This window comes from Garra rufa, chromosome 2, assembly GCF_049309525.1.
Source record: "Garra rufa chromosome 2, GarRuf1.0, whole genome shotgun sequence".
Lineage (NCBI taxonomy): Eukaryota > Metazoa > Chordata > Actinopteri > Cypriniformes > Cyprinidae > Garra > Garra rufa.
Genome location: NC_133362.1, coordinates 16,270,305 through 16,293,283, shown reverse-complemented (window position 1 = coordinate 16,293,283; position 22,979 = coordinate 16,270,305). Strand labels below are relative to the sequence as shown.

At 36.7% G+C, this 22,979-nt stretch overlaps 4 protein-coding genes across 8 annotated transcripts in view; 3 read left to right on the top strand and 1 right to left on the bottom strand.

The window, feature by feature from the left end:
* The window catches only part of psme4a (proteasome activator subunit 4a), a 38,889-nt gene extending 33,730 nt beyond the window's left edge, over positions 1 to 5,159 (top strand). The window contains exons 45-48 of the mRNA XM_073833791.1: positions 861 to 1,023; positions 2,211 to 2,344; positions 2,637 to 2,771; positions 4,249 to 5,159. Of these exons, the coding sequence (XP_073689892.1) occupies positions 861 to 1,023; positions 2,211 to 2,344; positions 2,637 to 2,771 (432 nt within the window). The 3' untranslated portion in view covers positions 4,249 to 5,159. The remainder of the gene's footprint in view (positions 1 to 860; positions 1,024 to 2,210; positions 2,345 to 2,636; positions 2,772 to 4,248) is intronic.
* Positions 5,160 to 6,555: 1,396 nt separating this feature from the next.
* gpr75 (G protein-coupled receptor 75) lies at positions 6,556 to 9,337 on the top strand. 3 transcript variants are annotated; one of them, XM_073834915.1, is made up of 3 exons: positions 6,556 to 6,727; positions 6,953 to 7,060; positions 7,268 to 9,337. In XM_073834915.1, the coding sequence occupies exon 3, from the start codon at positions 7,391 to 7,393 to the stop codon at positions 9,050 to 9,052; it is 1,662 nt and encodes a 553-aa protein (XP_073691016.1). In that variant the 5' UTR covers positions 6,556 to 6,727; positions 6,953 to 7,060; positions 7,268 to 7,390; the 3' UTR covers positions 9,053 to 9,337. The 3 variants fall into 3 exon arrangements, with proteins under 3 accessions (XP_073691016.1, XP_073691018.1, XP_073691017.1); XM_073834917.1 differs by lacking the exon at positions 6,953 to 7,060; XM_073834916.1 differs by lacking the exon at positions 6,556 to 6,727 and having other exon boundaries at positions 6,734 to 7,060.
* A 1,036-nt stretch (positions 9,338 to 10,373) lies between these two features.
* erlec1 (endoplasmic reticulum lectin 1) lies at positions 10,374 to 18,878 on the bottom strand. 2 transcript variants are annotated; one of them, XM_073834913.1, is made up of 14 exons: positions 18,604 to 18,878; positions 18,216 to 18,320; positions 18,038 to 18,118; positions 17,771 to 17,848; positions 16,462 to 16,516; positions 16,320 to 16,378; positions 16,009 to 16,232; positions 15,693 to 15,846; positions 12,704 to 12,865; positions 12,552 to 12,611; positions 12,331 to 12,455; positions 11,467 to 11,544; positions 11,309 to 11,384; positions 10,374 to 11,223 (listed from the first exon to the last, which is right to left on the bottom strand). In XM_073834913.1, exons 1-14 carry the CDS (start codon positions 18,730 to 18,732, stop codon positions 11,152 to 11,154), a joined length of 1,458 nt encoding a protein of 485 aa, XP_073691014.1. In that variant the 5' UTR covers positions 18,733 to 18,878; the 3' UTR covers positions 10,374 to 11,151. The 2 variants fall into 2 exon arrangements, with proteins under 2 accessions (XP_073691014.1, XP_073691015.1); XM_073834914.1 differs by having other exon boundaries at positions 16,462 to 16,513.
* Positions 18,879 to 22,691: 3,813 nt separating this feature from the next.
* agpat4 (1-acylglycerol-3-phosphate O-acyltransferase 4 (lysophosphatidic acid acyltransferase, delta)) overlaps positions 22,692 to 22,979 on the top strand; it is a 13,288-nt gene continuing 13,000 nt past the window's right edge. The window contains exon 1 of one of the 2 annotated variants that reach the window (XR_012353756.1): positions 22,692 to 22,966. The gene's annotated coding sequence lies outside the window, so the exon portion shown is untranslated. The remainder of the gene's footprint in view (positions 22,967 to 22,979) is intronic. The other variant, XM_073833790.1, reaches the window with a different exon arrangement.

Here is a 22,979-nt window from a genome sequence, read left to right as displayed (position 1 = left end):
CTGTGTAGCTCTGGGCTGATTCCACACTGTTCTCATGATCATAGAAATTCCATGAGGTGAGATCTTGCATGGAGCCCCAGCGAATAATCATACCAGCTGTTGTCACCTTCTCACCAAGCTGCTTTGGTGATGGTCTTGTAGCTCATTCCAACCTTGTGTAGGTCTACAATCTTGTCGCTGACATCCTTGAACAGCTCTTTGGTCTCGGCCATGGTGGAGAGTTTGGAATCTGATTGATTGATTGCTTCTGTGGACAGGTGTCTTTTATACAAGTAACAAACTGAGATTAGGAGCTCTTCCTTTAAGAGAGTGCTCCTAATCTCAGTTTGTTACCTGTATAAAAGACACCTGGCAGCCAGAAATCTTGCTTGATTGATAGGGGATCAAATACTTATTTCACTCATTAAAATGCAAATAACTTTTTTGAAATGCATTTTTCTAGATTTTAATTATGGTTCTGGCTCTCACTGTTCAAATAGAACTACCATTAAAATTATAGACTGATAATTTCTTTGTCAGTGGACAAAACATCAAATACATTTTTTCCTCAATGTAATAAGCTCTAAATTTGCTTATTCACCCATTTCAGCCTGGCTGGAGTCCTGCTCTGGAACATGGTGTTTAGTTCTGTGTTGCAGATTGCACCGCCCTGCAATGTTATATAAATTTCCAACACTTTTTTTTTTCTTCAGGCCTTCTTTAAAGAAAGGTTCTGGCACAAAAGACCTTGTCTGTCCCTGCTCTGCACTTCCCACGCTTTAGATAACTGAAAAGAGAAACTGTCTGAACCTTTGGCCACAAGATATTAGCCTGAACTGTAATAATCTTCTGTAATGATCTTTTTTTTATGATGTTTTTAGGTGAGGGAGATGGCCGCCACCACTCTAAGTGGATTCCTGCAGTGTAATTTTCTCAGCATTGATGAACCCATGCAGGCTCATTTCGAGGCCCTGAGCAAGACCTGTCTGCCCAAGCGCAAGAGGAGAGAGCTGGGCTCAGTGGTGGACATGATCCCTTCTGCTGGTAATGATCACACCGATATATACAGTACATTCACTGCTGTTCAAGTTTGGGGTCAGTCACTTTTAAACATGTTTTGAAATCTCTTATTCTCACCAAGGCTGCATTTATTTGATCAAACATACAGTAAAACAATTATATTGTACAATATACAGTATTTACAACCTAAAATTGTATAAAACCGTTTTCTGTTTTAATACATTTTAGAATGTAATTTATTCCTGTGAGGAATTTTCAGCATCATTACTCCAGTGGCACATGATCCTTCAGAAATCATACAAATGTCCTGACATTATCAATGTTAAAATCAATTGTTTTTAAATTTGACATTCTTTGAGTAAAAAGGTCAAAATATTAGCATTTATTTGAAATGAAAAAATGTTTGTAGTGCTGAATAAAATAATTATTTTATTTTTTAATTATTTTTTTAATTTTATTTTAGTTATATTTTTATTTTTATTATATTATTATTTTTTATTATTATTGTATTTTTATTTTATATTTTATTTTATTTTTTATGTTGTTTTTAATTTTGTTTTATTTTAATTTACATTAATTAATTAATTTATTTTTATTTGTTCATATTTTATTAATTTTTTTATTTTGTTTTGTTTTTTAAATATTTTTAAATTTTAATTTAAATTTCTTTATATTTCATTGTATTTTTTTATTTTGTTTAATTTGTTTAATTTTTCTATTTATTTATTTATTTATTTATTTTGTTTAAAAAAATTATTTTAATTTCTTTTTTATTTTATTAATAACATTTTTTATTTTATTAATTAATCCAATATTGTTTATTGGAAATATTGGAAATAAATGTAAAAAAAAATAGTTTATTTAAATGTATTTAAATTATTATTAAAGTTACTTTTGTTGTTATCTAGCGCACAAAGTTAATCTTTTAAAACACTGTGAAATACAATTTTTTTGCTATCTTAAAATGAATTTCAAATTTTCATACTGTACAATGTTGTCATATACAGTATAATGTGGTCAAAAAAATATTGTCTCTGTTTTTTTTTGACCTGACTGTATATACGTATTTATGATGTTACATCTAGGATGAATTCAGGTAAACTTGGGCTCCTTTTCAGTCACTCAGATGATTTACCTGAATTCACCCTAGATATATTTATATACCTTATATAAATAACTCTACTTGAACCTCATTTTTCCTGTATGTGTAGACCTGGTGCGGCGACATGCAGGTGTATTGGGTCTGAGTGCCTGCATCCTGTCCAGCCCGTATGATGTGCCCACCTGGATGCCCGAGATCCTCATGGACCTGAGTGCCCACCTCAACGACACACAGCCTATAGAGGTACAGCTCTCGCTCTCCTTTACAGCTGTGTGTTAGCTGTGGAGGTTTGATTGGGAATGATCAGCTGATTGCAGTCTACGGGGGGGCAGAGATTGACTGAGCAAAGATGAAATGTTAAAGCATTTCTGAAAGTTGAACATGCAACTGCATTTTGAATGTATAGATGGCAGAGGCAGACCAGCAACTGCAATACTGAGAATACTACCTAAACCAAGAGCCAATTACCTTAAATGATTCACAAGATCTTTTATATGAACAAATATGTATATATAAATATTTGCTGTGTCTCTAGATGACTGTGAAGAAAACCCTGTCGGATTTCCGTCGCACTCATCACGATAACTGGCAGGAACACAAGCAGAAGTTCACAGATGACCAGCTGCTCGTGCTCACAGATCTGCTGGTCTCCCCCTGTTACTACGCCTAGGTCTGTTATAAACACACAGGCTCTCTTCCAAAACCTAGTGAGCTGCTTTGCTTTCTGCCTACATAGATAGTGCCTTTTAGGCATCCTTATTGAAAATAAACTGCACAAATGACTGATTTGGAACATCTACATACTGTAGGCAGAAAGTGTGTACATCATACAAATACTGATTGTAACACTACTGTATAATTACTACACAACACATACTGTTACACACACACGTATTGGGTAAAACGGTTGATTTATATTTATATTTAACATCTATTATAGACTTTCTTTGCATGATTAAAACATTTTCTGTGTCATTTCATCTACCTTGATGATATTTGACACCATATAATTTGATACAGCATCCAGCCGCATATACAGTTGAGGTCAAAAGTTTATATCCCCCTTTCAGAATTTGCAAAATGTTATCAGATTATACAAAATGCATGTTATTGTTTATATAGTACTGACCTGAATAAGATATTTCACATAAAAGATGTTTACATATAGTCCACAAGAGAAAATAATAGTTGAATTTATATAAATTACCCTGTTCAAAAGTTTACATATACTTAATACTATGTTTTACCTAAACGATCCACAATGTTTTTTTTTTTTTTTTAAGTGATAGTTGTTCATGAGTCGCTTGTTTGTCCTGAACAGTTAAACTGCCCTCTGTTCTTCTAAAAAATTCTTCAGGTCCTCCATAATCCTCCTAAAACCATGCATTAAGAGTCGGAGTGTGAAAACTTTTTGAATAGAAAGATAAATTGAAAAGGGTAAATTGAACTTATTTTGTTTTCTGGGAAACATGTAACTATCTCTTGTAGCCTCTGAAGGACAGTATTAAATAAAAAAAGAGTATGATATTTAGGCAAAATAAGAAAAATGTAAACATCTCTATTCTGTTCAAAAGTTTTCACCCCTGGCTCTTAAAGCATGTTTTTCCTTCTGGAGCGTCAGTAAGCATTTGAACCTTCTGTAATAGTTGTTTATGAGTCCCTCAGTGTGAAAAGATGGATCTCAAAATCATACAGCCATTGTTGGAAATGGTTCAAATACACAAAGATTCTGGAAACCTGAAGGGTTTTTCTGAAGAACCGTGGGCATTTTTATTGTTCAGGACAAACTGAACAATAAAAACTAAACAAAAAAAGCACAGCTGTGGATCATTCAGGTAACAACACTGTATTAAGAATCAAGGGGTTGTAAACTTTTGAACAGGGTCATTTTTATAAATTCGACTATTATTTTCATGTGGACTATATGTAAACATCTTTTATGTGAAATACCTATTCAGGTCAGTACTAAAGCAATAACACACATTTTGTACGATCCCTCTTTCTTTGGTAAAACAACATTTTGCAGATTCTAAAAGGGGGGTGTAAACTTTTGACCTCAACTGTAGCATTTAAACTAAAGTTTAAAGCCAACATGCATGTTCAGACATGTTATATCATCTTATGATGATTTCTTTTCTGTTTTTCAGAATGATGTCACTGTCTGGTGAAGGGGAAAGGCAAAACTACCTGAACCCTGAGTTTTTGTTTGCTCTGGGATTGTTTTTAGAGGACACAATTAGTGTAGCAATAGATGCAATCATCTAGTTATGAGATAACTAGAATATTTTATGAAACTCTTTTGTATTATTTTTGAATACACTTAATATTTAAGGGGAACTTTATTGCAGGTATCGCTGACCTGCATCTATAACGTTCTTGTACAGTTTTCAATTTTGGCTTGTGTGAGTGCAGTATGGATTGTTGTAGCTCAATATAAAGCAGTTTTCTGCACTGCTTTGCATTGCATATTTATTGTAATACTAGTGTTTTACAATTTTTGCAGTAATGTGTACACATGTAATGTTGGTAAATCTTACATATGTGCATGAGGTAAAAGTACAAATTTCTTTTTTCGAAGTAGCACTGGATGTTTCCCTCTGCCTCATAGAGACGGTGTGCAGCTTGAACAGTTATGTAAGCCTGCATGAATGAAAGTTTAACAATTGGTAATCATTTGGTGATACTATTTTTCAGTTGTCATGCCAATACAGCTGAACTAAACTAAAAATTGAATATGATCACAATGGATGGTGTTAAAATAGTAGTCTGTTTTCCTCCCTCCTGCAGTTCATGCGTCTTTTTCTCTGTTCATATTTTTGCAGGCAGGAAATGTTTATTTATTAATTTATTCAATTGCAACTTTTATTGGATTTAGTTTAGGTGTTCTCATATTCCAATATCAGCTTTTAAAAGGTACTGTCATCAAATGTGAAGACAGTGTGATTGAGACTTGCAGTTAGCAAACATTGCTAAACCTGTCAGTAGGAACAATTGTAGACCGTACATTATTGCAGTGGTTTCTTGCATTTTAAATAAAATTTACACTGTGTCAAAATCATGTCCTACGCCAATGTGTAGTTCAACTTTGTTCGGTAAAAGACAGCAATGCTTTTTCTTGATATTTCTTTTACAAATATTTGACAAAAGTCAACAGATGTTTGTAATAAAGTGTGACAAAGTATGCAGGTAAAGACTTTTTTGTGTCTCTCCCTTGTTGCTGCTGACAAAGAGGTTTTTTAACCAAGATAGAAGGGATCATACAAAATGCATGTTATTTTTATTTAGTACTGACCTGAAAAAGATGTTTCACATAAAAGATGTTTACATATAGTCCACAAGAGAAAATAATGGTTATATTTATAAAAATGACCCTGTTCAAAAGTTTACATACACTTGATTCTTAATACTGTGTTGTTACCTGAATGATCCACAGCTGTGTTTTTTTTAGTGATAGTTGTTCATGAGTCCATTGTTTGTCCTGAACAGTTAAACTGCCCGCTGTTCTTCAGACAAATCCTTTAGGTTCCACAAATTCTTTGGTTTTTCAGCATTTTTGTGTATTTGAACTCTTTCCAGCAACGACTGTATGATTTTGAGATCAATCTTTTTACACTGAGGACAACTGAGGGACTTATATTTAACTATTACAGAAGGTTCGAATGCTCACTGATGCTCCAGAATAAAAAAAGTGCATTAAGAGCCAGGGTGTAAACTTTTAAACAGAATTAAGATGTGTACATTTTTCTTATTTTGCCTAAATACCATTTTTTTCATTTAGTACTGCCTTTCAGAAGCTACAACAGATACTTACATGTTTCCCAGAAGACAAAATAAGCTAAATTTACCCTGATCTTCAAATTCAAAAAGTTTTCACCCCTAGCTCTTAATGCATTGTGTTTCCTTCTGGAGTATCACTGAGTGTTTAAAACCTTCTGTAATAGTTGCATATGAGTCCCTCAGTTGTCCTCAGTGTGAAAAGATGGATCTCAAAATCATACAATCATTGTTGGAAAGGGCTCAAATTCACAAAAATGCTGAAAAACCACAGAATTTGTGGGACCTGAAGGATTTTTTCTGAAGAACAGTGGGCAGTTTAACTGTTCAGGACAAACAAGGGACTTATGAACAACTATCACTAATTTCACTAAATTTCGTGTGTATTTATATATGTGTGTATCCAAACAAATATGATTCTTAATATAATGGCGTCAGCTATTTAAAATTAACAAAATGACTATAAAACGTTAAAAATATATACTGTATTACATAACGTGCAAAACATAATATTGCATAAATATTTCATAGTGAAATAAAATGCTATGATAATTCTATATAGGCATTAAACATCTATATTATTAAATAAACAAAATTTGACTCTTTGTGCTTACTGAGTGAGCATCCTGTACTCACGGGCACGCGCTTGCTATCCATTCACGGGCTTCAATATGATTCCAGTGAGGCGCGCCCACTTTCCTTCTGCGCATTAAATTCACTGTTTTTCATTCTCATCTTAGGCTGTGATACTCTTTATCTAACTAGGATGCTTGAAACGTTCATGTACTTCGGAGATTCGTACAAATGTGGAAAACGCGGCGTCTTAAAAATGGCACACACAGGGAATCCATGGTAAGAAAACCTTGATTTCTCGGCAAGTGGAGAAAGAATGCCGCAGGGTTATTACAGGCGAATGTGTGTGCAGACTGAACGATGTATTACATATTTACCGGACGTTTGTTTTAACAATGCATGTGATTTATTGCATACGTTCTTTCAAAGATGGGGGCTGGATGCATTTTTGACACGCTTTCATAGTCGGCGCACATTCATCTGCAGTAATTTCTATCTTAACAGACGTTATCGAATAAGAAAAGCCTTCAAATACTATGCAGATTGTTGCAGGCTATCTATCATAATCGATAGATTTGTGGATGACGGGAGCGCGCACGGATGAGATATAAGGTACAATAGCCATCGTGATGCTTTGTGTTTTTAGAGAGATGACAAAATAATTTGTCCACCAAATGAAAGACATAACAAATTAAAACGAATTCTTAGAATGATTAAAATGCCGTTAGGCTGTTGTTATATATGTTCATTTATCGTTACAATTATGATAAGCAAAGCTTAATATTGTCTGTTACTAATCAATATTTCTTTATCCCTCAGGTCCTTGCAGCAATTCAGAGGGTCTGCCATGAACCATGTGCACAATGGGAGTATTAGCTCGCTCTTGGGTGACCTAAAGGCAAGATGGGCAACACTCTAAGGCTGTGACCACTTTGCATCCCCATGTGTACCATGAACAGCACTGCCTGGCCTTTGGACCTGGCTGAGTTTGCGAAACCTCGGAGCTTCAACAGCTCCCAGAGCCAGTCTGCTTCGGTGAGCGGCTGGGCCTTAATCCACACGGCTACTCTCGCCTCCTGCTCCCTCCTGTTGGTCCTCATCTTCTGCCTCGGCTCTTATGGAAACCTGGTGGTCTTCTTGTCCTTCTTCGACCCGGCGTTCCGCAAGTTCCGCACCAACTTCGACTTCATGATCCTCAACCTATCCTTCTGCGACCTGTTCATTTGCTGCGTCACCGCGCCAATGTTTGCACTGGTGCTCTTTCTAGATGCTGGAGATGCTAGCGGCGGCGTATCCAAGGGCTTCTGCTTCGCCTTCCACCTCACCAGCTCGGGGTTCATCATTATGTCCCTCGAAACGGTGGCTGTGATTGCCCTGCATCGGCTACGCATGGTTCTGGGGCAACAGCCCAACCGTACGGCCTCGTTCCCCTGTACTCTAGCCCTCACGGCATTGTTATGGACCACCAGTTTTACACTAGCGGCGTTGGTCACCTTACGAGCGTATCCCAGGAGCTCTGGACCTTGCCTGCCCCACTTTGGTCTTACCGGTAACAAGGCCAAGGTAGTATTGTATGTATACATTGCGGACTTTGCTTTCTGTGTAGGTGTGGTGTCCATCTCGTACCTCATGATCGCTCAGGCGTTAAGGAAGAACGCTCAGGTACGAAAGTGTCCCATCATCACGGTGGATGCAACACGTCCACCTGCTTCTCATCCGCCCCTCATCGCCGCTGGTTTCGAAGGCATGCAGTGTACAGTTCAGGTGCCTTCGCTGTACCGCAATCAGACCTACAACAAGCTCCATCATGTCCAGACGCACTCCTTTACCAGGAGAACCAACCAGCCCCTCGTTCCCGGGGCTGCCACTGGAGCAACTTGCTGCCAGTTGGTCTCCACAGTTAACCTGGCGACAGCCAAGGATTCAAAGGCTGTGGTGACATGCATAGTGATCGTCATCTCTGTGTTGTTGTGCTGCCTACCGCTAGGTATATCCTTGGCGCAGGATATGGTGTCACCGGAGAGCAGCTTTGTCCACTACCAGTTCGAGCTCTGTGGATTCGCCCTCATCTTCCTGAAGTCTGGAATCAACCCGTTTGTGTATTCTCGTAACAGCGCGGGTCTGCGCCGCCGTGTGCTCTGCTGCCTCCAGTGGGTGACCTTGGGCTTCCTTTGCTGCAAGCACAAGACTCGCCTACATGCAATGGGCAAAGGAAGTCTGGAAGTCAACCGCAACAAGTCCTCGCACCACGAGACCAACTCTGCGTACATGCTCTCGCCGAAGCCTCAGAGGAGGCTGGTGGACCAGGCTTGCGGACCCAGTCACTCCCGGGACAGCATGCCCAGTCCCTGTGCCACCGTTGGACGCAAGCCCCGACCCCCGAGCACATCTACGCCCATCAATACGCGCATAGAGCCCTACTACAGTATCTACAACAGCAGTCCGTCAGCGGGCCCAAGTTCCCCCAACAGCCTGCAGCCAGTCAACTCTCAAACCACAGCCTTTGCCAAAAGCTATGTGGCTATGCACTACCACACTCACCAGGAGGCGCTGCAAGACTTTGACAGCACCTCAGCTCATCAGATTCCCATCCCATCGGTCTGAGCTGTAGAACATCATACTGAAGGGGAGCATTTATAGTGTCTGCTTGTGGTCTGCTAGTGGTGTTTCGCTCAAGAGACAATGTGCATCGAGTATCCAATACAAAAGAAAACAGGACTAGCTAATTGTCGCTTTTCCCAAAAGTGTATTCTCAATGTTTTCTGGACTGAGGGATGTTCTATTTTTACATTGACATGGCATTCTCATGTAATAGTCTTCATGCAGATTAAGTATTTGTGAAACATCCTACATTTTATATATGAACTTATTAAATGTTTTGCAAGTGTATCCTGACATCTCTTTCTTTTGAGACCAAATGCTTTGAAGGGATAGTTCACCCAAAAACAAAACAAAAAAAAAATCTGTCATTAATAACTCACCCTCATGTCCAAACCCATAAGACCTTTCTTCATCTTTCGGAACTCTCCATAGACAGTAGGCACAGAAATGTAGTAAGGACGTTGTTAAAATAGTCCATGTGACATCAGTGGTCTGACCATAGTTTTATAAAGTTGCGAGAATACTTTTTGTGCGCAAAGAAAACAAAAATAACTTTATTCAACTTTATTTTATCTTCTTTCCCGCCATTTTCGAGAGTATCACGTGCCACGACTATTTTAACGCCGTCTTTAATACATTTCTGTGCTTTCACCGTAATAAGACCCTTGCTGTCTAAGTAGAAAGTTCTCAGATTTCATAAAAAATATCTTAGTTTGTGTTCCGAAGATGAACAAAGGTCTTACGGATTTGAAACGACATGAGGGTGAGTAACTAATGACAGAATTTTTATTTTTCTGTGAACTAGCATTAAAAAGGCAAGGATGGATGTTTTTACGTAAGAGCATTAGTTCTCTGTGAACAAAACCTATGGACAAAAAGGGACGCTAGCACCACCTACTGCAGGTAAATGGACCCTTCTAGTCAATTCGTTATGCTTAGCACAGGCCTAAGTGTTAATTTCTCTTGAGGAAATTTTCTGTTATAATCTATGGAAATATATTGGTTTATTTTCGTTACAACACATAAATGGGGAAAACGTATTCTGCATTTTTGCTTTGTTTTCCAGTAGAATAAGCTATAATTATCTAAATTAAATGATTGTCTTAAATCAAGAAAAATAGCTGCCATTGGAGTAAAAAAAATAACTTTATGTTTAAATTAAGCTTGTTCCCCCTTAATTATAAATTGAGTCATATTTTTCACAAAACAAGACTTGAGTCACTTTGCATATGAAGTAAATGTCTTTTGACTTAAAAATGTTTAAATATTTGTACTGGAAACCCAGTGTATTCATTAAGGTGGTTTATGAATCTTGTGAAATGACTTGAAACATGAAACTCATTTTATTCAACTGAACATGTACAGGCTGATTAACAACCTGTTGTCCTGTTAACATGAGTTCTTATTAGAGTTAAGAGGAACCCTTCACCAAACACATTATTGTACAAGAGTGGAAGTGGTTACATTTAAGTGAGTGAGTGTAACATAAATCAATGATGCACAATTTCCAAAAAAAATGTTTAATTACATTCGCTTTCCTTTGCATACAAGACAGTGTATTTTCCTTTGTAATTTGCATTGCACAATTGAATCACTTTTAAAAACAAATTAATAACCATCTGCACAGTGATAATGCCAAGCACGGAACTACCAGAAGTTTGACCAAATAAATAATGTATGTTTAAAACAGCTGACCAACTTGAATAATCTACTGATTAACAGAACAAATGTATTTTTTCATTTAATCAGTTTTTAAAGTAACTTTCCCACAGACAACCATCTAAATGTGCCAAAGCATGAAAAATCCGAACAAAAACAAAAAAAATCTTCAACAGGTTTGGGATTTGTAAATAAAACATTGAGAATTCAGTCCATGCTGCATCTCCAGCTTTAAAAGTTATTAAATCTCCTCCTTGTTTAGTCTTCAAACAACAGAAAGTGCAGTCGGTGAGGGACTTTTTCTCAAAGGGTGGAGGGTCTGAGGTTCAGCAAGTCCATGTTGTCACCATGACTTCATCAGACCTTTATCTCTCCCTCTGAACATCATACTGCCTTCCTCCTCTGTATTGTTCGTTCTCCAACCTAAAAACCATTTCTCCATGCTAGCTAGGGATTGAAAGAAGTCCATTTTCATCTGCAGTGTCTAAGATCTTGCATATTACGGGCGACTCAACCTGTGGCAGAATGATAACCAGGGTAAGAGTTATTTTTGTAAGCCATAACATCAAAACACAATGTGCCATTTTGTTTGCCACTTACCCCTAGAATATATTGACAGGTCTGCGGTTCCAGCATGTAAACTGTAACAGCATGAGGAGACTCTGACTCCTTGCACCTGAGACAGAACAGGTAGGTGTTAGTGGCAGCATTCAAGACCCCCCAAAAACTCATAGTATCAAGAAGTTTGGGTAACTCACTTGAGCTTGACTATAACCTGTCTTGGTTTTCCTGTTAGGTCACAAAGATCTCCATGGCCATAGAAGTGGGATACGACCCTGATGAGGTACCACCAAGACAAACATACATGACATATTTCACACTGCCATTTAGAGTTCTCCAAACTTTTGGAGAGTAGTATATATGATTTTTTTTAAATGTATTTATTTTTTTAAAGCATCTTGTATGCTACCAGTCAAAAGTTTTTGAACAGTAAGATTTTTAATGCTATTAAAGAAACCTGCTCACCAAGCCTGCATTTAATTTGAAATATTTTTACCATTTAAAATTACATTTAAAAATTTATTCAAATAGAAAACAGTTATTTATTCCTGTGATCAAATTTACATTTTCATTTTATTATTACTATTATTAGCAATATTTAAAACAGTCGAGTACATTTTTTCAGGATTCTTTGATGAATAGAACATTTATCTGAAATAAAAAGGTTTTAGAAAGAATACTTTTCTTTCTACTTTTACATTATTACTTTTCTTTAGCAAGGATGCTTTAAATTGACCAAAAGTGATGATAACGACATTTATAATGTTACAAAAGATTTCTATTTTAGATAAATGCTGTTCTTCTGAACTTCCCATTCATCAAAGGAACCAGCTGTTTTTAACATAATAAAAAAATAATCAATACATATTTTGAGCAGCAAATTAGAATATTAGAATAGAAAACAGTTATTTTCCATAGTTAAAATATTTTATTGCAGCACATTGGATCAAATAAATGCAGGCCTGGTAAGCAGAAGAGACTTCAACAAAAAACTCAAATTAAAAATCTTACTGTTCAAAAACTTTTGACTGGTAGTGTATGTGAGAGAAATCTAATCATACTTGACTTTCTGCGCTCCGTTGTCTTTTAAATGATAAGATCGTGCCACGTTCTTCTTGGCCCAGTTAATATGATCCTCAGTGTTCCAGCTGCCCACTACCACAATGTTCTTCCCATGTTCTTTATCCTTCAACCAAAAGCACAAATAGAATTTGCTGTCTCATAATTCTTTCCACTATACTGGGAGTTGTTATAATCTCTAAAGAATTCAGCGACTTCTTACGTCATGATACTGGTGGACGTGCTTTCCATAACAGAATTCATACTTCCACCATCCAACACCCTAGACAGAACAAACATATGTTAAAATAAGAATCCAAATTAAAGATCCACAGATATAGAAATTCATCCATCCATCTATCCAACTATCCTTACCCCATGCAAACAATATGAGCCACTCAGGAACTCCTTGATCAGCTGTTCATCAGTCAGACGAGAGATGTGTGTGGTGCCAACAGTGACCTGGGCTTGCCCGCCCACTGTCAGGGGCTTATGGGTAGAGGTATATGCCTCTTCCTTCACTGGAGATGATTCCTCCTTAAAATGGGAGAAAGAGGGATTACATTTTTTCAGTGCTGTCAAACAATAAAAAAAAAAATGAATTAAATCGCAGATTTTTTTAAATAATTGTGATTAATCATAATTAATCCCACCTAACATTAAAGTTTTTAATATACTTTTGTATATGAATACTTTTACATATCAATAGTTTCAAATTCAATCTTCAAATTAATGTCAAAACAACATAAAGACAGTATATTTTTAATATTTGTTAATTATTTTCTATGACTAAAAGGGAGTATCACTGATACCAATATTACTGATGTCTCTAGGAATTTTTTTTCCCAAATATACAGTGCCTTGCAAAAGTATTCATACCCCCTTCATTTTTTTTTCTTACATTTTGTTTTGTTGCAGCATTATGCTAAACTGCTTTAAATTACTTTTTTTCCACATCAATCTACATCTCATACACCATAATGACAAAGCACAAAACAGGTTTGTAACAACTTTGCAAATTTATTAGAAATAAAAAAAACCTGAAAAGATCCCGTTGCATAAGTATTCATACCCTTTTCTGGGACACTCGAAATTTAGCTCAGGAGCATTCATATTGCTTCTACAGGGGTTGGACAAAAAAACTGAAACACCTGGTTTTAGACCACAGTTAGTATGGTGTTGGGCCTCCTTTTTTTGGCCAATAGAGCATTTCGTCTTTGGAATTGTCATATACAAGTCCTGCACAGTTGCCAAAGGCATTTTGAGCCATTCTCCTCTTGCAGATCAGGGGTCAGGTCACTACATGATACTGGTGTAGGAAAATGTTATCTGACTCGCTCCTCCAAAACACCCCAAAGTGGCACAATAATATTCAGATCTGGTGACTATGCATGCCATGGGAGATGTCCAACTTCACTTTTCTTGTTCATAAGACCACTCTGTGGGGTTGGACAATGAAACTGAAACACTGGCCAATATAATGTTGGAGGTTTCATGGCTATATTTTTGCAGCCTGGTGGCCAATCTTCACTGATTGCACATTCCACCAGTAAGAACAGGTGTGAACGTTGACTATGTGCACCCAATGGTTCAGACATTGTACTCTGAAGGTGGTACCATGTATCAGGATGATAATGCACCAGTACACACAGCAAGACAGGTGACAGAGTGGTCTGATGAACAAGAAAAGTGAAGTTGGACATCTCCCATGGCCTGCATAGTCACCAGATCTGAATATTATTGTACCACTTTGGGGTGTTTTGGAGGAGCGAGTCAGATGACATTTTCCTACACCAGTATCATGTAGTGACCTGACCCCTGATCTGCAAGAGGAGAATGGCTCAAAATGCCTTTGGCAACTGTGCAGGACTTGTATATGACAATTCCAAAGACGAAATGCTCTATTGGCCAAAAAAAGGAGGCCCAACACCATACTAACTGTGGTCTAAAACCAGGTGTTTCAGTTTTTTTGTCCAACCCCTGTAGATGTTACTACACTTCGAGTGGAGTTAAACCGTGGCAAATTCATTTGAATGAGTATGATTTAGAAAGGCACACACCTCTCAGAAAAGGTCTAACAGCTGAAAATGAATATCAGAGCAAAAACCAAGTCCTGAGGTCAAGATAACTGCCTGTAGAGCTCAGTGACAGACTTGCATTAAGGCAATGATCTAGGGAAGACCCCTGTGTTATATGGTTAGTTTACCCAAAAATGAAAATTAGCCCATTATTTACTCACCCTCCAGGCATTCTAGGTGTGTATGACTTTCTTCTTTCAGACAAATACAATCGGAGTTATATTTAAAAATTATCCTGGCACTTTCAAGCTTTAGAATGAGATGGGTGAGTGTTTCCCTTCATCATTCCAAAACAAGTCCAATAAAGTGCATCCACCTATAATAAAAAGTCCCTCACACAGCTCCAGGGGCTGAATAAAGGCCTCCTGTAGCTAATCGATGCATTTTTGTAAGGAAAAATATCCATATTTAAAACAGAATAATCACTTTAACCTAGCTTGTGCCAAGCAGCTCCGGGTGGATGACGTATTACGTTGGCATTGCACATGCGCCACTCTAAAGTGATGAACACAAACAGGCATGGAGAGAGGTAAACACAGCACCAGTCACAAATTAGAAGTACAAAACGAGGATTTGTAAAGAAAAATGTTTTAGGATTTTGATATAAACCAAGAGGAGACTGGTTTTCCTTTGGTAAAGTAAGGAAACTTTGCTTCCTTTGCTCCTGTAAACAAACGTTTGTTTGTGCACATGCGCAACACCGGGCATCCGGCCGAAATGCTTCCGTATTCGACCAGTAAGCTAGATTAAAGTGATTATTAAGTTTTAAATATGTTTTTTTTTTTTCAAAAATGCATTGATTCATTACAGGAGGCCTTTATTCACCCCCAGAGCCATTTGAGGCACTTTTTATTATAGATGGATGCACTTACCCATGACATTCTAAAGCTTAGAAGTGCCAGGATAATTTTTAATATAACTCCGACTGCATTTGTCTAAAAGAAGGAAGTCATACACACCTAGGATGCCTGGAGGGTGAGTAAATAATGGGCTATTGTTCATTTTTGGGTGAACTAACCCTTTAACTGAATTACATTTTTTAAAGCCATTAAACTAGAAAAATTAATTGTCTGTTAACGTACTAATTATGACAGCAGTAATTAAAGTTATATTAAACAGGTTTTCATATACTTTTCCGAACTATTTGTTCAATTTTCAAATGTAATGTCTGTTTTAAGTCCTTTTAAGAGTTCTTACTATTAATAGAAGCAGTTTTTCATTACCGCCCTCTCATCCCTAAGTGGGTTAGTGTGAATGCAGAAGATATAGGGTAGATGAATTCTCACCCTGGATCCCCTCTGATCTCTTTCGCCAGTTGTGCTAAATGTTGGTTTGCGCAGCTCTTCCTGCTCTCGATCCAGCTGGGACAGACTCTGAGGTCTGAGAGGGGAGCCACCCAAAGCCTGGCAAAAGATATCATTCACTGGGGAGGACTTGAACCTGAGGAAATATGGGTTGGATTATGTCCCAAAGAACTAATTGTACTTATTTTTCATTAAAGCACATAGTAAGTAAGGGATAGGAGTGTCTATTTAATGAAATACATATTTAACAAACAAAATTGGAAATTGACTTAAAAACTGAATGGGTTTGTGTATGTACCTGTATTTGGGGTGAGGACAGAGGAGGGGTGTGAGCACCACTACTTCATACTGACAGGTGATGACCTCAGCGATTGTGAGGATCTCATGTTTTGCTTCCGGATGGCAGACGTACAGCACTGTGGTAGAGCGAGGTTCATTCTGTCTCAGAGAGCATTCAGTCCCATGTCCCATCTCTACAGGATAGTATGGTGTCAGCTGACCCTCTATATTCTTTGTTGGCACCTGGGAACAAACAGAAAGTTTAAAAAAAAAAAAAAAAAATGCTCAGATGACACATATTTCCTACCTTTATATTTAACAGCGACAAACCTCTGTATTGGTGTTTGGTCTTTCAGTTTCAGAGTCGCTGGATTTTTCTGTTTCTGATTCTGAGGAGCAGATAAAATACTGAAACGTTTGACAAGAGTATGCACAGCAAGAAAGACAAACTTGAGATTAAAAATTGGCCAACCTGCATTTTCTTTTTTCTTCATGTTACCCAGAAAGTATTCCTGGATGTTGATCTTCTGAGGGACCAGAGACAAATAAGACAATTGGAATGTTTATATTACTTAAAAATATTGAATTCAGAAAGAAATTAAATGATTACTTTATTAATAATTTCCTGGTAATTTACTAACCCCAATGTCAACCAAGAAATGGTTAAGTAATTCTTCTTCAGTCGCAAAGTAATTAAGTTTTTGAAGGAAAACATTACATGCTTTTTCTCCATATAGTGGACTTCAACAGGGATCAATGGCTTAAAGGTTAAAAATGCAGTTTCAATGCAGCTTCAAAGAGCTCTACACAATCCCAGCTGAAGAATAAGGGTCTTATCTAGCGAAACGTTCAGTTGTTTTCTAAAAAATTTACAATTTATATACTTTTTAACCTCAAATGCTCTTCCCCTGTAGGACGATTTTTGAAGTTTTAAACTGTCTTAAACTGGAGTGCAGAGTTACGCATGCGCATCAGAGCTAGACAAGACAGGCATTTGTGGTTAAAAAGTGTACAAATATACATTTTTTAAAGAAAATGACTCGGCTAGGATCATTTAGAGACCTTTGAAGCTGCATTTTTAACCTTCAATCCATTGAGCACCACTGAAGCCCACTATATGCGGAAAAATCCTGGAATGTTTCTCTCAAAAATCTTTATTTTTTGCGACTGAAGAAAGAAAGACATGAATACCTTGGATGACATGGGGGTGAGTCAATTATTAGGAATTTTTTATTTTGGAAGTGGAGTAATCCTTTAATATTTTACCTTTTATTCAGTAAGAATGTATTAAATTGATCTAAAGTGACAGTCAAGTCTTTTATGTAGTTCAAAAACATCCTATTTTTTATATAAATGCTGTTCTTTAAAAACTTTCTGTTCATTACAGAATGATGGAAAATTATTTCTAAGCAGCAACTATTTACAACTCTGATAATAATAAATGTTTCTTCAGAGCCAAATCAGCATATTAGAATGATTTCTGAAGGATCATGTGACACTGAAGACTGGAGTAAATTCTGCTTTGCAATCAGAGAAATAAAATACATTTTTAAAATACATAAATTGTAATGATATTTTACCATATTACATTTTACTGTATTTTTAAACAAATAAATACAGTCTTGGTGAGCATAAGGAAGTTCTTTCGCAAACACTGCCAAATCCTACCAATCCCAAACTTTGGGGCAGTACCGTATGCATTTCTAATATTATATAAGGAACGCAATAAATAAAGACCTGGCATGTTCTTTCACCACATGCATCAAAAGCAGTGATTTTACCTGCCCCGTTTCCTTGTCCTCGTGGTACTGCCGTACATGCTTCCCGTGGCACACTTCATATGTCCAGTAAGACTCGATCTGTCATGGTTGTAATAAATGCAAATCATGACTCATCATACCAAAAAAAGCTTAATAACATCTTATTTGGTTCATTAATTCAAACATCTGACTTTTGTATAAACAAGCTCAATTCTCTTTTAGCAAAACAAAAAGGTGAAACATGACATATTTATAAACTCTATACAGAAACTGAGACATGAAACTCACTCTGTAGGAGCAGCTGCTCTGTGTGAATAACGGCTCCAGCAGCATAGCTGGACTCAGTCCGCTATACTCCTTCACATCATCCTTCAGGAAAAAAAGCCATAAGATAAAACTGAACTGAACTAAACAATGCACAGAATGGCTTAAGATAATAACTCAAACTGGCCATGCATAACCACACCTCCTGGTTGCTGGACAAAGATGGCAATAAACATTTGTACTTTTCTTTTTCTGTAGTTGTCATGATAACATAGTCATCTTCTTTGTACAGGCCTCCTGACGTTGACTGCAGAGAAAGGGATATGATTAAACATTAGTGCATCTTCTGCAAAAGCCCATTATAAACCACAGGAACAGAGATAAACCTGCTCCACTTGCCATTTAACCTACTTTTATACTTCACAATCCTGTTGGAGAGTTTTAACACGCTAGAAAATGGCTCAAAACAAAACAGGACATATCCAGCTGTTACAAAGCGACCTCAGCCAACAAGCTGACAACTACACAAACACGTTTGTATTTACAGCTGTCATGCCAAATAGCTGGGTTTATTATATGTTTTGACTCACCAGGGTGAAGTCCGCCCCAGGCCATTTGATTTTGAAGGGGATCTCATCAGAAAACACAGGAGATCCAGCACGATTTGCACACACTCCGACCCAAACCAGCCCCCAAAACCAGCGCCAAATCACCCGCATCGCTCTCGCTGAGCCTCCAAGAGTGCTATCGGGACATTAGAAAGACACAGCTGGAGGAGAAGGGTCAGAAACACGGTTACTACAGGAAATTAAGTAAGGTCTAATAGCCAACTGACTGCTGATAGTTTGACAAGAGTTAAAACAGGAAGCGCATCAGAACCTTGTCATCTTGCCACGTCCATTTCCGGCATCAGACGGAAATTCCCCTCAGCCAATAGCGCGTGGAGACGCTGATAGTGCTGTACTGCTGTCATAACATAGGCCTACGAAACATACAAAATATAATACTTATATTTTTCGATAATCAAAAATCAATAATGTTCTAGGAAAACGCACTCTTTGCTTCATAAGCAAAATACTGTACCATCTTCTTTTGAGTTGAACCTGTTCGTTTTGTTTATACACACGTTTATAAGTGTACTTTTGTTTAAAACTTTGCTTAAATTATTTGCTTAATTATATTATCTCCAATAATTTAGTGTCGCAATAGGCAAAAAAAGCAAAAGCAAAATTCAGATTTTATTTCTTAATTAAAAAAAAAAACATTTACTGCTATTTTCCAAACCATTAGGGTTTAAATAATATGCTTCCAATTCATTTTATTTCTCCAAAGTATTGTTTTTATTTTAAATTATCTTGTATCTTTGTATCTCGTAAGAAAACTTCATTTAAAATATTTTCCAAAACAGCTGAATTGTTAAAATCTATTTATTTGCAACTATTCGTTGTTAAATAGCTAAATTATGCCTCGCTAAATACATGTCGTTCAAAATTTTGGGATCAGGAAAATGTTTAATGTTTTTAAAGAAGTTTTTTTATGCTCATCAAGGCTGTGATTATTTAATCAAAAATACTGAAAAATTTAACATTGTGCAATGTTATTACGATGTAAAATAATGTTTTTCTATTTTAATTTACATTAAAATCATCTAATTTATTCCTGTGATCAAAGCTGAATTTTCAACATCATTACTCTAGTCTTCTGTGTCACATGATCCTTCAGAAATCATTCTAATATGCTGATTTGGAAACAGTTTTGATGCTAAATCATTTTTTGGAACCTGTGATACTTTTATAAGTTAAAAGAACAGCATTTATTTCAAATATAAATAATTTCTAACAATATACACTACCGTTCAAAAGTTTGGGGTCTGTATATTTTTATTCTATTTTTTTTTTATAATATTTTTCATTCAGCAAGGGCGTGATTAAAAAATGATAGCAAAGACTTATATTGTTAGACAAGATTTATATTTTGAATAAATTCTGTTCTTTTTAACTTTTTATTTATCAAAGAATCCTGAAAAAAAATCACAGTTTCCAAAAAATGTTTGGCAGCATAGATAAATAACATAGATCATTCTAATAATAAATCAGCAAATTAGAATGATTTCTGAAGGACGTTGTGACACTTAAGACTAGAGTAACTGAACTTTTGCATTACAGGAGTAAATTATAATTTATATCTTATAAAGTATAGTTTTTTTTCTGTATTTTTTGATCAAATAAATGCAGCCTTGATGATCATAAGAGACAATTCGCTGATCTTCAGCTGTCCTCTGCTGAATGGCTCTGTCTCATCACGCTTCAGATAGCCTGCTTACATCAACCAGGGCATCCTTAGTAACCATTATATTTCCCCAGGGTCTTCATTTAAAACTATAAACCACAAATTGCTCCCAAAGCTGGCAGTAATGTGCATTTTCAGAGTCCCTTCTTCACCCCCTTGGTTTTCAATGCGTCCTTATGCTTTTTCGTGTACAATACCTGTATTGAATTTGGATGTAACATGTAGAGTGTATTGAAAATTTAATAGCATGTGCTATTTTCATGAGCTGCCAATTTAATCTGAATAGTCTATTATTCAGAATAATGGCAGGCAAAAAGAGATTTCATTTCCCTTCCAGTGAAGAGGTTACTATTTTTGTAGTGAGTGTCATACTTGAATGGCCTTTCCACATGGTTTGTGGATCACTGAATAAATTATGTATTTTCATGTCATAGCAGGTCTTTTGATGCTAGTGGAGAGCCTCTTTTAATGTCACTAGAAATGAAAGCAAAGTTGAGAGCTTTGAGTGGAAAGTGGACCTCAATCACAGTCCAATCAGTGGAGGGCAGAACCTACTCTTTTGATGACACTGATGGTTGAATCTTTGTCTCACAAAGCCGCAATTGTCAACTTTTTTCACTTTACTTTATTTATTTTGGTGCATCAATCTATCAGATTACTTAGTATATGAAACCATGATCCGCACTCGCAAAAATATACTTCTTTTTAGCGTTTTTTACATTAATCACCAGTAAAACACAAACATTTAGGCTCAAAGCTATCTTTAGTGCATCTTTGTCTTGATTAACTGTGTACATACACCTTGCAGAATCTGCAAATCTTGATTCTTAATACTGTGTTGTTACCTGAATGGTCCACAGCTGTGTTTTATTTGTTTAGTGATAGTTGTTAATGAGTCCCATGTTTGTCCTGAACAGTTAAACTGCCCACTGTTCTTCAGAAAAATCCTTCAGGTCCAACAAATTCTTTGGTTTTTCAGCATTTTTTTGTGTATTTGAACCGTTTACAACAATGACTGTATGATCTTGAGATTGAGTTTTCCATCTTTTCACACTGAGAACAACTGAGGGACTCATATACAACCATTACAGAAGGTTCAAATGTTCATTGATGCTCCAGAAAAAAGAAAAAAAAAACAGAAAACTTTTGGAATTTGAAGATCAGGGTAAATTTAACATTTTGTCTTCTGGGAAACATGTAAGTATCTACTGTAGCTTCTGAAGGGCAGTACCAAATGAAAAAAAAAAATGATGAGAAAAATGTACACATCTTCATTCTGTTCAAAAGTTTTCACCCCCTGGCTCTTAATGCATAATTGTTCCTTCTGGAGCATCAGAGCGATTGAACCTTTTGTAATAGTTGCATATGAGTCCCTCAGTTGTCCTCAGTGTGAAAAGATGGCTCTCAAAATCATAGTCATTGTTGAACAGGGTTTAAATACACAAAAATGCTGAAAAACCAAAGAATCTATGGGACCTAAAGGATTTTTCTGAAGAACAGCAGGCAATTTAACTGTTCAGAACAAACAAGGGACTAATGAACAACTATCACTAAAAAAAACAAAACAAAAAAAAAACAGCTGTGGATCATTCAGATAACATAATTAACAGTGGTAAGATAATTAAGATTTTGCAGATTCTGCTGTAAGGTGTATGTAAACTTTAAACCTCAGTTGTAAATGTCAAAAATGATATAATGTATTATTTCCTCACATTTTTGTCTATGGAATGAAGGTCAGAGGTGTCCAAAACAACACTGGAGCCCACTGACTTTCACTTTACGAACGAAAGAACACATACATTTTACAAAATAATATTTTTATATGATCTTATTTTGTGTTGTACAAAAGAAAAAGTACAGGTTCAGAACAACATGAGGGTGAGGAATTAATGCCATAACTTAAATTTTTGGACGAACTGTCCCTTTAAGAAAATCAATTCATTCAATAAACAAAAGAAACGTTGCTGGATCCTGAGAAATATGATGTATTTCTCAAGGTTGTATCTCTGTGCTAATATTTAGGTCACCATTGTGCCTGAATGCCAATTCTGACAGCTGTCATGTGAGGCGTTTTGTTAGGGACAAAGAAAAGCATATCAATTCTTTCTCTATTGCAACAAAAACATACCTCATGCAAAATGTATATCTACTAATATCCTATCAAACAAAGAAAACATGCCTTTCTCTTTCTCTCATAGAAAAACGACGAGCTTCTTTTCAACGTTTTCTTTTGTCTCTAAAATTAAAGCACAGCTACAAGCTTTTCTCATCCAGTAGAGGGCGCAGTCGTTCTGATAATTGGGTTTGTGCACCCCACGTTTAAGATGATGTCCTACAGTTGGCAGCGTGCTTGGCAATTACGTTCATCTGCCGGTCGAAGTGACCAGCGAGAAGCAGCCTGTGTGAGCACACTAAGAGTGCGTTGGCTTTGGACAGAGGAAATGACATAATGACCCTCTGAAGTCCCTGCCCACGTTCCAGTGCTCTTCGCTCAGCGTCTTGGTGCCGGGGTGTGGTCTCGTACTCCGTTCACCAACGCTGGAATCTCTCTCAGCCTGTATTGCCCAACTTAAACATCCTCCAGATTCACTCTCATGCGTTCCGTAATTAGCTTCATATGATGAGACGGAAGCTCTACTACTACTAACCGCGCAAGGGAAAAAGGTAATTTTTTTGT